This window comes from Gasterosteus aculeatus, chromosome 7 (genome assembly GCF_964276395.1).
Source record: "Gasterosteus aculeatus chromosome 7, fGasAcu3.hap1.1, whole genome shotgun sequence".
Taxonomy (NCBI): Eukaryota; Metazoa; Chordata; class Actinopteri; order Perciformes; family Gasterosteidae; genus Gasterosteus; species Gasterosteus aculeatus.
This window is the reverse complement of record NC_135694.1, coordinates 13163692-13181188: the sequence shown is the minus strand read 5'-3', so window position 1 is coordinate 13181188 and position 17497 is coordinate 13163692. Positions and strand designations below refer to the sequence as shown.

General features: G+C 39.8%; 1 protein-coding gene across 5 annotated transcripts in view; it reads left to right on the top strand.

Annotated features, from left to right (window-relative positions):
* afap1 (actin filament associated protein 1) overlaps positions 1–17497 on the top strand; it is a 64735-nt gene that overhangs the window by 35435 nt on the left and 11803 nt on the right. For all 5 annotated transcript variants that reach the window (XM_040180095.2, XM_078105782.1, XM_040180096.2 and 2 more), the window contains 5 exons: positions 8739–8844; positions 8993–9204; positions 9310–9489; positions 14409–14495; positions 15325–15391. In XM_040180095.2, coding sequence (XP_040036029.2) covers positions 8739–8844; positions 8993–9204; positions 9310–9489; positions 14409–14495; positions 15325–15391 — 652 coding nt within the window. The remainder of the gene's footprint in view (positions 1–8738; positions 8845–8992; positions 9205–9309; positions 9490–14408; positions 14496–15324; positions 15392–17497) is intronic.

Here is a 17497-nt window from a genome sequence, read left to right as displayed (position 1 = left end):
GCTTGCAAAGCCTTCTCTCCATAACAATAAGCCACAACACTGTGTTCAACATCTACATCTTCTCACAGACACACACACAAGCTTTTTGTCCCTGTCTTTGTGGCAACATCAAACTACTTTCACACAAACTGGAAAATAATACACCAGAATCTTCTTCCAAATCTTCATTGTCACAATTTCATAAATGGAACACACAACCAAAAGTCAAGATGGAGTTCTAAAAACAGAGCGGCATCCATCTGTTACCATTGCAATGTTTCCCCTACCATTATATTAGGGGAGTGCCCCTACCCCCCAAGAAAGTCTTGAAAGGTTTATTTACGCACGGAGTTCCGCCCTGATGGGTTCACAAGGACGCATGCACACACAGGTTAGCGCACACCCAAGTTGTGGGCAGAGCATACAATGAAAAATGACAAAGCATACAAAGAAAATGACCATGTTACAGAAGCAGAAACACACTATGCGTTTGAAGCTTTGCATTCAGATTTGTATCATAGGTGCAAACTTGTTATTGACGGTCACACACACACACACTGTCAATGTCTTTGGGAATCAGGGGGACCCAGCAGGGTATCCACTAAACTAAAGAGCCATAAGCACCCATTTCAGTTGTATGGAGCTCCGTCTTTATTGAACCCTCCTGTGGCATTTCTGTGTGAAAGGAAGAGGTGGATTAAGAAGTCTAGTTCATGAAAGACATCAAACAGATAAAATCCGTTTAATCTGTTTCTCAGTCACCCGCTGGCACGTTTTACTGTTAGGCTCTGTAATAATCAATATTATAAATATATATTGTGTGTGTGTGTGTGTGTGTGTCAGAGTTTAAATGAGCTTCACTAGTGCCTTATTTCAGACAAGCATAACTGTATATACTCACAGAGAAACGAGATCTTTTCAAGTCAGTTTGACCTCCTCCACACCCCTCACCTCATAAATCACTTCAAGGAACTAAGAAAGTGGGTCCCTGCTCCATGTTACAATGTGCCACGCTTGAACACGTATTTAAGCCCACAAAAAAGAAGGTCTGTCTCTAATTAGGTCAAAATGACCACTAAGTGTGATGGAATCCCACTGAAGCTGTGTAGGACTACAATGTTCTCTTTTTATCTTTCTCTCTTTTTTTCATATCCAGGATTCATGTCACACTAAAGCTGCTCTTTAATCTTTGGCATGAAGTATGTGCCTGTCATCAGCAATCTTATTTGCAACTGCGTAAGCCACATAGATGGTGTCCAATTAAACTTTACATAAACTGTAAATTCTGTATATTTCCATTAAACCAACACCCAGATGGAGAATGGGGCTGCGTAAAAAAATATATATCATTCAAGAAATGTGTAGACAATGTTGATTGTTTTCTGTAGTTGCCAAAATTCATGTTGTGTCCATTCACTTTTGATTGGTTTCATGCATGAAGGAGCATCAGGAGAATCTTTCTTTTGAAGCCTTACTCACCGTTCACAACTTACTACAATAGAATAGATTCCTTTGGAGAAACTCGTAGCTAATGGTTAGCAAGTATTACAGTATTGCAGTCACATCATCTAGTTGCATTCTCCAGACTCTTCGAGGCTCCATGCCTGCTTTGCTAAAGCAGAATATGGACCAGTTGAGACACAAATTATTTCCATCTGTGTTTATGTTGGAGAGCTGTGCCCCCACAACCCCTTCCTTCTTTCCTCCCTCGTCTTTCCCCAAACAGACCCTCCCTCGTTACGCAAGTCTCCCAGCATACAGAAATGTGTTGGGATGATGGATATACTGTATACACACCAGCCACGGCAGTCTGGCTCCCATTAGGAATTTATTTCCTCCCCTCCTCTTTTTGAATCATACAACCCCCTGTGCCTGAGGCCCTGTTACAGATAAATGTCTCGGCCCAAGCCTTGTGTTCAGATGTAGACCATACTGTACACACAAAGTTCCTTCACACGTCATCTTCTCAAAGCATTTCTTTCCTGCTGTAGGTCATTGCTATGTTAGTGGCTGCAGAACAGCAGCTTTAGATTAGGAACCAATGAAGGCCTGATGGATTTCTCCAAACCAATTGTTTTCTAGTCTTGAAGTAATGTGAGTAATTGTAGTGAGTAGATGTGTCACTGTGCTTTGTCAAGCTACAGCTAGAGTTGGCCCAAAATCAAACAATTTCAGTTGAATCAGTCCTCCTTTAATACATCTTCAGAAAAGATTGCCTTTGGGAGTTGGTTGTATGCTATGTTTTGATCTCCATTTGGTGCTCAATTCTGCTCGTGGATCCCCTCCTTTGTGGCCTGGTTAACCACAGCAAACACATAAGCATTGACATCATCACTATTGTGTCATGAACCTCCCGACAAATGTAGATTGTAAAGCAGATCATTTTGAAATGCGTCATACTTTGTCTCTAAGGAAACCAAAAAGTATCCAATTTGATATTCAGGCTTAGCAGTGATCAGTGGTATTTTACGAAGTTATGAATGCCCACAGAATGGTTAATCCTGAGGTTCACAACTGTTTCAGCCTACTTATGCTAACAATCTTTCGAAAAAGTTGCCACTGAAAAAGTGTGCCACAAATGTCAAACCTATTTCACAACTTTCAACGCTGAAGTACTTTTGAAGACTTTCACAACGCCAGTGTTTTTTTCCTGACACTTGATGTGATCTCAATGGCTTAGCAAGGAACTGAGGGAAAATTGCTGCTCCTTCTGCGGTCTGGTGGAGAACTAATACAACCTACTGTTGAACCCAATGCATGTCTCTTCCCTTGTTGTAGTACAATAGACAGGTTCCATTCCAGATATGCCATTGCTTCATCTTAAAAGCTTTTCCAAAGCTGTCGAGCACCAGCTCCGGCTGATTCATATTCATACTTCATTGGGAGGTGGGGGAAAATGCAGGAAAAAAACAGCCCAATCTCACTCCCTGCTTGTTTTTTACAGTACAACCATCAGGCTGACACATCCGCTCAGTAACGTTACTCGCAAAATGCACACACACAAACACAACAAAGATCTAAGTACTGCTGCTGGACAACAACTCTAATGTGTGGTTTCTTATCACAATAACTCAACTGATAACCCAGCTTATTGTTGTTGTTCAAGATTCCTACATGGAAAAACTAGTGGTGCGTTCCCACCAAAAGCGAAGCGAATTTGGTCGGGTGAGTTTACTCGATGTATTCAAAATACAAATAAGCGGACAAAACCACATTCTGGGGTTGAATATAGTTTTGACTCAGTTCTATGATTTTCTTTTAAGAAAACATTTTTTTTCTTCACTTAGATATATTGCTATTCACAGTATTATAATTTTTGTTGCATTTTTTTTTTGTTGCACTTTCGGATTTTTTTTTCACATTCAGACTTTTGACCTTGATGTGGCATAGGGAAACATTTTTCAATGTTCAAGACCACAACTTTTTTTAAAATGATCAAAACTTTTGACCTGGATTTGGCTCCATATAAACGCACCATAAGCCAATCCAAGTCTCCCCCCTGCGGACTCATGGACTTTGAGGCACGCTCCCTCGAACCCTGTGAGGGTTTGGTTCTGTCCCACTGCCACACCACCGAGTTTTCGAGGGCTCTCTAGCAGACATTTGGTTCCCTTTAAGAACCCTTTCCGTAAATCACCATTAGATTAAACACAACAACAACCATTTACCAGCTGACGTCAGTTAAGATTTGGAGGGGTCAGGATTCAAGGTCCAGGGGAACACTGGGATTGGGCCCAACTTGAGTAAGTACATTCATTATAAGTGATCATACTCGTGAATAATGTGCTTGAATGGATATAGGTGGCAGTAGCTCAGATACCATGCAGCTGATCTTGAGCAGGACACTTAACCCCCAGCTGTTCAAGTGCTGGTGGTAAAATACTGTATTTGCACTGTGTAACTCCCAGATGTGCAAGTGTATATCTGTAATACAGGGTGGTGCAAGAAAAGAGCGTAGGTCTCAGCGGGACCCTCTTTAGAAAAAATAAAGCTTTAGGGGAAACTAGTCCAAAGTTCTAATTAACAGCAATGTGTCCTTCAAATGGAGGTGTTTGGTTTTATGGATCCCTTTAATACTGTTGTGGCGAAGATAAATTACATTTCATTAACAAAATGTAGCATACTGCAGCTTAGAAATGCATAGATGTTTGACTGAACAAGATACTAATGATACTAAAGGCCAGATATTTGTAATATTTCAGGCAGGCAGAACACACCATATTATTCCCTAGGTGATGTTGTAATTCACTAGTAGAATACAAACCTGCAAGGGGTCTCACTGGTTTTATTCAGCATATTTCACCATCAAATAGGAAAGGTATGTGCTTCCACATTTTATAATTTGCTAATAATAATTAGAAATACAGATTGCCATTTCCACAGCCTTTCCTAAGGGAATGGCTTTCCTGTGTGCACTTAGTTTATCTTTTCCAGCGTCCCATTGGCACACAGGCAGAAGCCTTTATAAAGGTCTAGTCCTCCCACGCAGTGCAAAAATTGATACTTGGCATAAATGTTTGGATGTGAGTTTGAGGTTAGGGCAAGAGCAGCAGACATACCTCCTGCTCAAAGTAGTCCAAACCAAGGTCATGACTTGTTTGCCACTACCTAATTACACATGATGAATGGGAAATTTCACATTTCTGATATGCATCCTTGCACATGACCTGCTCATGCTGCTGTACTTATGGATGTATCACTACATACTCTGGAAATCTATTCTCGTCAGGGAGGAACAGTAATCAGACATGAAGTACTCCAAGCTCTTAATGTAAATACTTTAGCTGACTAAGTATTTCTAATAGGATATATTATATTACATAATATATGATATATTATTTGATAATGTATGATTCATATTATTTAATAATATAATATGAACAGGCTTCCTTCATTTATTTTTACTTTTACTTTGCCATATTCAGGAGCCATTCTCTGCATTTTCTGTACAATTCTAGTGACAAATCTGAATAATGAGATAATCCTATGGGCGCCCTAAAAGTTTTTTAATATCATTTTTTTAAAATTCCCTGCAAATTAAATCTAACAGCATTTTACTATATTTGTTTATTATATCGAGACAGAATGTACAACATGTAAGTCTACTGTATTATCTTACAAATACCACAATGGAATTTGATAGAATCACAGTATTGTGTTTTTCATTAAAGATATCCTAATTCTTCTTTTGCAAATGAAGCAGATGGAGGAAGCTGCTTTGTGACGATTGTTCTCCGAGCCCATCTTCTGATCTGATCTGAACTGGACTGTCAGCAGAAGATAGTGAATAGATAGATAGTGGAAATCTTTATTTAGAGTATTTAGAGTTGCTGTTTGTGCAGCTCGTGTTTATGGGCAGCAGAGAGCCGCTCTGCATTGGGACTGCAGTGTTCCTGTGTAACGGATCTGCAGATCACTTGTACGATAGGACCAAGCTGTTGTTTCAGGGAATGAAAGCGTAGGGGAAAGTCAGGCTGTGTGTTTATATGAGTGTCTTGATACAAGTGTGCATGCCGCTACGCTTTGAGTAATTAAATAGCAGCGCAATTGAATCACATTCTCTGAAGTGTAATGGAATATATTCTGACGCAGTCACATAAAGCACAAAAATGCTCAACCAAACAATCACCGTCTGCATGATTATTAATGCTATTGCTCCTAAATAGCCTTGGAAAGTAAGTAACTGTGATGTGAGAGGGTCAGCCTTCATATCAACAATCCACCAACCACTCAAACAAGTCTACTTTCACATCTACTTCTCAAGGCTCATGTCGTGCTTGCATTCTGTGTCTATTCTTCCCACTCTGTTCCTCTCTTCGGGCTTCTTTTAAGGGCTGGGTAAGGGAGGAGAACGCTGGCAGCTCTTGAGTTTTGCACGGAACCATATCCCCGCCAAGTAATGAGTTCACCAAACTGCTATTCTCCCCTCCGCCTCTTTGTCAGCTAATAAATGAACAATGTTAGTTGCGTGTTGGGCTCATTTGATGTCCGGGTAGGCGTTTGAGTATGTCTGTGATAAAAAAAGTCCTGGGACCCGTTCATTGTACGTGGTTCAACAAAGTCGATCAAATGTCCTATTAGACAGCTCAAATTAACTTGATGATTGATGTCAGGCTATCTTGGTTCCTCAAAGGCTAAACAGTCTTGTTAATTTGAACCAGATGTCAGTCATCAGGATAATCACGCGTCCCACTTCAGAAGGCGGAAAAGTGAATTACCGAAACCATGATTTTCTAACAGTACAACGGCAAATAAACTCAAAGAAAGACGAGCAGGAGATGAGGAGTTCACAACGCATATGAGCAGTTCCAGACCGTAATAGATATATTTCAATCATTTCTGTCATATGAACTGAACGTAGTGTACATCATCATTTACCTTGTTCATTCTCTTCACATGACATCCATTGCAGGCTGTCCATCCCAGTTGAGGGATCCTCTTCTGTCTCTTTCTATAGGTTTCTTTCCTTTTTTTCTCCTCATCTAATGGTTTTTCCTTTGCTGTGCTGGAGATGTAGCATGTGTACAGACTGTAAAGCCCTCTGGGGCAAATTTCCGATTTTTGGGTATAGAAAATAAAATTAATTTTAGGAATCGGAATTTTCCGATGGTGATATTCTCAATGAATCCATAGTCCGTTGGTTGGTTTTTGTTTTCTTTCAATCCAAGTGCTTTACACAGTTGAAATCACGGTTTGTGCATTCTTGCTGCACAAGAAGGCAAGGCAAGGCAATTTTATTTGTATAGCGCTTTTCATACACAAGGCAGACTCAAAGTGCTTCACATCATAACATTTCATAAAATAAAGTGAAATAAAATGCAGGAAAAGACAATTCAAAACAGCAAATAAAATTGTAAATTACAATCTTATTTAAATTGTTTAATTAAAGGCAGAGGTTAAAAGTGCAATGTAGGTCAAATTTAGCAGAAGGCGAAGTTGAACATAAAAGTTTTCAGTCTTGTTTTAAACGTGGTCAGAGTTGGGGCAAGTCTTAAATCTTCAGGAAGTTTATTCCAGCTTTGAGGCGCTTTGGCCAGGGGGCCAAAACTCCTCTGTGTCATCAAAGATAACAAACAAAGATTGAGACACTCAGGGTTTCTGTTGGTAGTTTTAACTGTTTGGACATGAATTGTCTGACTGTTTGTGTGTGTGTAGTGTTTGTGAATTCCTGTGAAAATTAGATCTTTAACGCTTTGGGTTCATCAGTTTTATTTATTAAATTAATTATTGTACAGCACAGGGCAATTGTGGAGTTTGGTGGACGTTATTTCAGATTAAAATGAGAATGACGTCTAGTTCGTACAGCATGGTGGTTCTGAGATGTGAATGATGTTGCAACTGTCTTTTGTTGATTGGAGCAGAGCTGCCTTTTCCCTTTTTTGTGTTGCATTGTCCTGGGTCATGAGACAGATTATTGAAGCACTCCAATATGGGCCCGGGGTCATTTGATATTGTAGTACAGTAGGAAAAAGGATTGATACCGTTTGAATCATCAGTCTAGCAGTTTAAGGCCGCCCTCTTCGTTCTTCCACCCTTTCGTGAGAGGTTGGTTCATAGTGACATCAGTCCACCTCAGTCCAATTTTTCCTATGACAAATTCTTTCTGCACAAAGAAGTTAGCCAAATCCTATTATGAATATTCCACCTTGTAACCGCAGTGGATGCTGACATCACTGCACTGACGCCTCATTGGGTCAGCTGTAACCAATGGCCCACAGCACAAAGTCTCATAACCACATGTAAGTGGAAAATAAATGATGCCACCAAAAGAACATATAAAAAGGGGTTTCCCATGAGGGGGACAAGCTTTGCAGCCAAATCATGGTCCTTTCAGAAATACTTCGTATCACTGTTAGGTCTTTATAGCTTTCCATGCAGTTTGAGGTTGTCTGGTACTGGCTAGAAGGCTACTTTTTAGAATTTGGCTTTCAGAAGGATCAATATTTTTGGTGGTCCATGATACACTCCACTGGGCTGCTGTAAGCAGTGATTTCATTAAAAAGCAATATTAACATCCTTAAATATAATCCATGTCCTTAATACAAGTGTAACAAATAGGAAAACACAACAGCAAATAGGAACGCACAAAAGCAAATAGGAAAACACAACAGCAAATAGGAACGCACAAAAGCAAATAGGAAAACACAACGGCAAATAGGAATGCACAACGGCAAATAGGAACTTACAACAGCAAATAGGAAAACACAACGACATTAACTTCTTACGGAAAGGGTAGGGCCTTATAGCAGGAAGCAGAGGGCGGACGCTTCTGATTGGACAGACGGACTGTCGCAGAAAAAAATTAATAAGATGACGTCGGTGCAAGAAGTTGACCAGAAAAGTGGAAACCGGAGTCAAATTCCTTGTATGCATGCGTAGCCAATAGAAACAAATCGGATTCTTATTCTGAGACAAAACAAAAGTTGGAGCATCATAAGTATGTAGCAAAATAATTCCTGTTATTTTGTGTCCTGATATTTAGAGTAACTCAGTCCCCCAAAAATTGCATAAACGAGATACAGAATAGCCACATCATCAGTGGAAGAAGGAGGAAGAATCTATTTATTACCCAATGTGGCTACTTGATATCCATTGTACAGTGAACTACTTAACCCGTAATCAAGTAACTTTCACTGAGCCTGTGGGTATATGATCTGCAATTTACGTTGCTATGGTCTTTTTACAATGACCAGAATAAAATATAATCACTACTACTCTAAGTGGTCACTAATCAATAGAAGCTTCTCCTCTCTCTGCAGCCTCCAACTGGCCCTCCTCCTCTGCCCAGTTCCTCTCTACCCGAAGGCTACTATGAGGAAGCAGTTCCTTTAAGTCCTGGAAAGGCTCCTGAATACATCACTGCAAGTGAGGGGATGATTTACACAACATATATTTGATATAATGCACTTAGTCATCGCCAACTTTTTCTTTTTCTTGTTTATGATAGAAAATAAAAGGTGAATGAATGGTGAATAAATGTGAAAAACAATAGCCTTTTGCACCTCTCTCTCAGACTATGACTCAGATGCCATGAGCAGCTCCTATGAGTCATACGACGAGGAAGAGGAGGATGGTAAGGGCCAGAAGATGCGTCACCAGTGGCCTTCTGCAGAGGCGTCCATGGACCTGGTGAAGGACGCAAGGATCTGTGCATTCCTTCTGCGCAAGAAGCGCTTTGGCCAGTGGGCCAAACTCCTCTGTGTCATCAAAGACAACAAACTGCTGGTGAGGGATACTAGTGTACATGTAGCACAAAAATGACATAATGTACATGATGAGTGACAAAACATTACATACAGTTTACACTTGTGCAACCTTTTTTCTCTTCAGTGTTACAAATCCTCCAAAGATCACACACCCCAGATGGAGCTGACCCTGACAGGCTGCACAATCACCCACATCCCCAAAGACGGCAAGAAGAAGAAGCACGAACTTAAGATTATCCACCAGGGAGCGGATGCCCTGGTGCTGGCTGTGCATAGCAAAGAACAGGCCGAGGAGTGGCTTAAGGTAACACAATGAATCCCCAAACCACCGTTAATGTTTTACACCTTTCTATATTGCGTCTAAATATGGATGTCGACATACTGATTTAATCCACTGAAGAGATCTTTTTCCCAGTATTATATTGATAGAAAAAGCTGAACTCTCCTGCTGCTAACAGTGCTTAGTGCTCACACACTGATGACAGCAATAGTAATGGGACTAATAATAGTGTTAGAAGCGGTAGAGGTCAGCAGGGCCATGGCAGGAGGCAGGACTTGGCTCCAGATTGATCTATGGAAACCTGTGAGGAGAGAAAGCACAACTACTCTGGGCAAGAAACTGAATTAGTGATGTGCATTAATGAGATGTGAAATTCATATAGAAGGAGGAATAGGAGCTCAGTGTGTACTAGGAAGTCCTCCAGCATTTCAGGCCTCTAGCAGGGCTAGACCGGAGCCAACCCTAACTATAAGAATTATTAAAGAGGAAAATCTTAACCCTAGTCTTAAATTAGGTCTCTTAATAACTGAAGGTTCTGGCTCCATCCTACCTTTTAAGACTCTATGCACAACAAGTAACCCAACATTTATGGAGCGCAGCTCTCTAATAGGGCAATAAGGTATTATAAGCTACTTAAGATAAGACGGTGCCTGTCTTAGTAGTCTTAGTGCCTTGTAGGTGAGGAGAAGTACCTTGAATTACATTCTTGATTTAACAGGGAGCCAGTGCAGAGAAGCTTATACAGGAGTAATATGATCTCCTTTCTTAGTTCTTGTTAATACATGCTGCAGCATTCTGAATCAACTGGAGAGACTTATGAGAGCAGCCTGATAGTAAAGGTACACAGTAATCTGTTCTAGCAGTAACAAATGAAGTTGGTCTGCAGCAGCAGGAGAATATCTGAAAGTGAGGCACAGCTTTTAAGCAAAGTTTTTGTGACAATTTAACAAACTTCATTGGTGATGAAGACGTGATTGTGTATGGTCAAAAGCTCCCAGACAAACAACTAGGTGATCTTGGAGTAAGATTTTTGTACAATTTAATTATATCTAATAATTTCTAAACATCAAATCCTTCGTTCTAATTGATTGAATCTCGTTTGGTGGAAGTGGAAACGCGAGATTAGAGTTCAACGTAATGGTTCTTCTACCAGTTAAGTTTCTCCAATGTATCTATTTGTAAACATCAAGTAACTGCAAATGGTTTAATTATTATGTATTTTTATACTAAAGCAGCTTTATTTAATAATGTAACATAGTGTCAACACTAGATATTATTTTGAACTTTTCCAAAATAACTTGACCCACAGTCCCGTGTTCCTCATTGCATAAAATAGAGAGCTGGTGGTACAGCAGTGTCTTAGATTAGGGGTCTACAACGTTTTTAAGGCCAAGGTCCCCCAAACTGATGGCGAAATGGAGCACGGACCCCCTATTCTATGTAGTTTGGACCACCATCTTCTATTTTTGAGCTTCACGCTCTTTAGACGTGAGCATGAACACGATCTGATTGGCTAGTGCCTGAGCTGTCGTATGCCGTAATGTTGATGTGTATTTAGAGAAAATAAATACAATTGTGATTCTGATTCTAAAGACATTTAAATTTGTGGAGAAAAAAAATGGTTGAAAAAATTGTCTTATCGACCAAAAATGTTGCGACCCCCTGCAGTACCTCCGCGGACCCCCTGTTGAAGACCTCTGTCTAAAATCATTGGTGTAGAGATCTGACCGGGGTAAAGTTCTTGGGATTAGCCTGAAAGTTTCATTTGCAATGTTGTTGTTGGAGAGGTAACATTCCAAATTAGTTTGGGGCGAAGTCGAGAAACAGCTACAGCTACCCCTCTTTCTCTTTCTCCTCAAATCTGCTCTACTTTTCTCTCCTGAGAATCACCGGGACTTTGTCGTTTGTCTTTTGTCTACGTTGTCTGCTATTTTAAGACAATTCCCCTCATCCATTTGCATTGTTTTTAAAGACATTTGTTTTTAAGTTGCCTTTTCCAATTAACTTCTCTTTTGCTGCAGTTTTACCAACAAGCCCTGGGACGTTTTGCGTATTATCCACTTAGAGGCAGTGAGGTGGAGTTTGCCTCTCACACCTTTGATGGAAACACTAGTTTTATTATTGGTAGTGTTTGCCTCCGTCTGTCTTTTTCTTATTTCAACTATCTTCTGTTTACGGCTGTAAAGAAGCAAAAATCAAAACGTGAAGTGTTTTACATCTTCATTCAGTTGTTCCCACGTGGTACCAATTTGTTTCTGGATTAGCTCAGGCAGGAACTTTGCTTGCAGAAACAGTTTCTCAGATATAGTCATGTGACTGGATTTTGGAAACATATTAAATTGGCACCACTATGACAGTTGTTTTTCTGGCTGTTTGAATTGCAATGACCTTTTCACAATTCTTCCATTTCTTATTGATTTTGGTCAATTGAAATAAAGATTTCTTACGTCATCGGTGAATGGACTGCACTTGTAGAGGACCCTTTCCGGTGCTTTCCCACTACGTGTCAATGAACTACCAATCCTCTGATTGAAGGATGACCTTGCTCTAACACTGATGCACATTGCCTACGCTTGTTCAATCCGCCAGTCCACAGTGTGTCCCTATTAAAAAGGTTAAGCCACGTGACATTGTATTTAGTACATGGAGATAAGAGTCATAGCAAAGAGATGGGAGGAAAATTAGAGTGATGAAGAAAGGGGGAGAGACAGTAATTAAAGGAAGAAGTGGGAAAGAACGCAAAGTAAGTACTTGAAGGTTACACTGACCCACTAGGTACAGTAATGATTCTTCCATTGTATGCTGCTGATGTGTTAATGGGATACCTATTTACATATTGTGTCCTCCCCAGTCCGTTTCGAAACTATGTATGTATTTCTCTTCCTTCCTCACCCTCATCTCCCAGTTGCCCTGTGCTACAATTCGACCTGATTCTCTTTGTGTCTGACTGGTGACGTATCTTCCTTTCTAACTTCTATTTTCTTATCCTTTTTTCCACTAAGTTTGGGGAAAGTAAGTTGTATGTTCCCTGTTTGTTTATTCAAAGCGTTTGAAATGCTTTCAAACACTTTCTTGACTACCAAGAGTGAATTATTGTTGCAATCTGACCTGCATGGCCATCTTTTGAATGTTACTATTTTGGTATTAATTTATTGATTATTATTGTAGGATCAACTATATAGTTGTTTCACTTTTTCAGGGGTCGGGGGGCTGTTATAATGGTAGGGGAAACCGTGATATAGCATTAACCAATTCAACATTTGTACCAAAGCATTTAAAGCCTGAAAGCATTTCACAAAAATAAAATAATCAAATACCTACAGCACAGCACAGCACAACAAACAATGATACTAACAGAAAAAACTAGTTTCTAAATGAAGATTACTAAAAGAGGGCTTGACCAAATCTGATAGATGCACCTACTGTATGTTACCCAGCCCTGTAGCACTGTAGGACCCTAGCTATTCAGGTTTATTGAGTTTTGTAAGACAATTTCAAAGCATCTTCAATACTGTAGATCAGCGGAATTTTGATTTAATTCTAGAAATTCCAGGTATGGGGTAGCCTGTGTGGTTAAGATGTCACCCATGAACAAAAATGTCTCTGGTTTGTCTGTGAATCTTTTTCACATGTACCTGCCCTGGCCTCTAGCTCTCAAATAAAGGCACTTGGAGGCAAATGCATAGAGTAACAATCTCCAGTGTACAGGATTCAAGCAGATATATTGGGCAATATATAACAGTTGAATTTAACTATGGTTACATTTTTGTAACTAAGAACTGTATTTTTGTTAGCTTAGAATGAGCTCTTCATATCTACATTGGGAGGGAGTCTTCTTCTCTTAGGCCACTGTAGTTTCAAGTCATGCTTGATGGAAATATACAACACCACCTGCTGCCTTGAAATCCTACACATTGGTTGCACAGTTTTTATGCATTGATGTCAAGTACAAAAGTCCAATTCAAGACAAAAACGTTTTTTGTTTGTTTGTTTTATAGGTTTTGTGGAGCAGCCAAAACTACTGCACTCAGTCCCACTAAGTTTTTGATTTGTAGAAAATCATCAAACTGATGTAGCACCTCAGTCTCGCATCGTAGCTCTCCATTGAAAGATTGACATGATATTGCAGTTCCGTCTCACTCTCCAACCTCTGAGCTGTTCTTAGAGCCAAACGCGTAGAGCCACAGTCTGTCATTTCCGCCGCAAAACCCAATTATGCTCCTTCGAAGCCAAAACCAATGAGCTGAGGGTCTCTGCGAGGCCAGAGACAGTTCAGAATGCTTGTGGAAAGAATGATGTTGTTTGTGTGTGTGTATCCGCACACACAATCTTATTTCCCGCTGCCCACCGCTCATCTCCAAACACCCCAAGGATTGACAGATCTGACGCTAGGTTTCCAATGAGGTCACAGTTATGCACACTGGCGCCCCGTCCAGAGCCCTGCGGATCTCATTCACCCCTTCACTGGACATTATTGCACACGTATTCCATTGATATAATAAAACTCTTTGGTGTCTAATGTGTGTAGCAGACATCCCCACCCCTCTACCAACTCCTACACCACTTGCATGCACGCTCTCTACTTCCTGTAGTTACTGTAGTTACTAACTGCATGGTCTGCATTGCCTTATGATCCCTTGGCTGCCTTTCAGTAGCATGATGGGATACGAGAGAAGAGGGAGTACACCATACATGTGGCTTGCATTACTCCAGGCATGCTTTCTTGGCTGAAGCAATGGGCTGCTTAATTATGTGGCAATGGTGTGAGAAAACAATTTAGTTTTTTTTAGATAATTGATCCACTGATGTGTTGTTATCCCAGTATGGACCTAATATTCCACTAGTCCTGATAGACACCTTCGTCTATTGGATGTACTCCCTCATCTAGTCTAATGTGAACAGTAACCTCATTAGCTAAAACTGAATTAACTTGTGTTTTTCAGGTGATGAGAGAGGTGTGTGTGAATGGGGGTATAGACTTGGATAGAGCTGGATCTGGATCCCCAGTTCATAAACCCGAACTGGAAAAGGTAAACACAATTCCCATCTTTCCCTGTTTTGTAAAGTGGGAACATTTTGAAAGATTGTGCCACAGTCCAAATACTTACTGACTGTAAAATCTAGTGTATATCACCACACGAGAGGACCTTTAATTGACAAGATTAACGGAGGGTTTGCCTCCCAAGTCTCAGCTCTAAATAGTTCTGAATCCAGAGTTAAGTTATCCTGAGTTAAGAAAAACTCAGTAGGCCTTTTCTTTTTAACAGCCAAAAAAAGTGGATTAAAGATCTGAGTCTGAGTCTTTTGATTAATAGTTATTTATGACTTTACCTTTTCTAATTTCCAATTGGAACTTTTACGATAAGCATGCAGCAGGAATATTAGCATAATAGTTCACACATCAAGCTGACGCAGTGTAACATTAGCATTCACATTAGTAATTCTTGTGAATCTGAGGAGCAATAGAGGATTTGTTTTTTTGTCTATTCTTTCTTACATATTAATTAGTTTTTGTTGTAGTAGACAAATCAACGAACACATTTCCAAATATACCTCCGTCCTATAAGGCCCTCTTTTACTTGCCATAATCACAGAAACTGTTTGACAAACATGATGGAAATGTAGGGAAAGCACAACGTTATTGATTGTTATTGAGAGAAAAATAAGTAACACTAGACATGCTGTATCAAGCATGTGTGTGCCTTCATACATAAAAGTGTTCTTTGATGACAAACTGCTCCTAACTTTCAATTCAATTTCAGCCGTTATCCTTCTTTCTATAGAAAAAAAATGTTTTGTTAACTTTGTACCTGCTTGTGCTCCATTTTTCCTCCTCTGCTTGGTCTCCCTAACTGCCAGAAATCCTCGTGTGACAGGCCTAGCTCTGATGGGGAAGCGACTCATGAGAACGGACAGGGCGACCAAGGTGAGAGTCCACAGCAGCAGGAACATTTTCTGGGAAATACACATATTCAACTTTCAAGATTCAATTTTTTTATCACAAATTTTTATCACACACAGGGCTTTGCAGTCTGTACAACATACACTGTCTAATCCTTGGAACCTAACAGCAGAAAAGGTTGCTAACAGATGAGTTATTTATATCGGTATTCATATTTGTGAAGACAAAATTTATAAAGTCCTCTCAGGTACATAGGAAATGTGCATACTTCAAATCAATTCAATTCAATCAGAAGCACTGAGTAGTTGAAATGTCCAACAAAATGAACTATAGTTGAGGTACTATTTAGAGGTAACCGGGATGATGTCAAGATAACAACCATACTGTTTTATTGACACTGGAGTCAGTAGCATTCAAATATATTGTTTATTCTGCCGTCTTCAATAGCAAGGGCAGTCTGAATCCCCTGAAATCCTGATTGCCTTGACTACCGTCAGGAACTGGCCCTCATGAAATGAGACTGTAACAGTTATGCATTGACCCTGATCTTGTGCTTTGGGACCTAGCCAAACAAATCAAATTCCATGTCCAACTGTATCATATGGTCTTCATCAAGAGCTTTCAACTGTTTATAATGGTCTTCATCAGACATATCCAGATAATTCAACTATATCTATGCCCATCCCCCCCTCCCCATCTCATTGGAATAGCTAGCTAGCAGCATGAAGCAAGCATGAACATAAGGACATCTTATTGAAACAATTCAGTATATCAATGAATATATATATATATATATATATATATATATATATATATATATATATATATATATATATATATATATATATATATATATATATATATAGCTAGCTAGCTAAATATCTCAGGTGTAGAAGTCTGTACAGAAGCGTCGTATGTGTGGCTTCCCTTTCACGCCGGTCCCTTTTCTGATTGTGACGTCATCTGGGTCCAGCAGTTTTACCCTAGTTTCTCCAGCAAAGTTCTCTCAAGTTCGGGTTGGGTCTTCTTGAAAGGACGCTGCTCGTCTTGTCATGTTGTTAAGCGGCGCGTCGTGAGACTCGCCCTGACAAGAGCGCAGCGTAGGGCGGCAAAGGGCGAGCCCAAATCTCAATGTATTTTAGGACGCTGAAATTATAATGTCACTCATTTATCTTTATGAGGTTAACTGCTTCTTAGACCCGCCGCTTTGGGACCGTGCCCGAGGCCAGCTGAGACGTGCAGGAAAAGCATATATTCTGTTCAGATATTTTAATTTACAAATATTACTGGGTTTTAAAAACATACATATTGACTATTTGTAAAATGTATTTTTTATAATAAACAACAAAAATTAATATATATATATTTTTTTTAATTCTAAAAAATCAATTCTCTTGCTCATGGTGGGGCCACGCCTCATTGCCCTCTATGGACCAGCCGCCATTGCTTTTTGTCTTGCTTCAGCCATTCCCTCATTGAGGGAAGACCCTCTTTTCTACTTCATCAGCCTCATTCTTTTCACGGCTGGTAACAAAAAGAGCAGATTTAGTCAAATTTACCTGATCAATTTTCCTCCTTATTTTCTCCTGACGGGTAAAATAATTATTATTCCTCCCTTTTTAAAAAGGTTTGAATCACTTTCTGTGTGTCTGCTTTCCATCTCAGAGCAGTGTTGTGTGTAATTTTTGTTTGTATATGTTTTATATTTGGAGAAAATCCTTGTGACTGAAATTAAGTATAGACAGCTTCCTATTTGATCAAGGCAGTCACCATGGTAGTAAATATATAATACTATGGAGAGATGAACGCGGAAACAGAAGTTTGTGGATTTTTGTTTAAAAATAGAATTAAATGTAACCAGTTTCCGCCATTGGCTTGGCCTACTATTCATTAGTGGAGTCTGACGTGTCCTGTCCTGTCCTGTTCTGGGTATTGAAACGTTTTCTTCTGTGGAGGGCAACACTTTATATTCCTCCCTAGTTCTCCTAGGTCAGTCTGACTAAAAGACAGACAGGCACACAGACGGACTAAGACATATCCTCTTTGAACCTTAGTCGACTGAATGTTTCCACCAGCAGAATGTGTGTCATAACTCCTTTTATTTGTCTATTTGGATGGAAACTAGGCCAG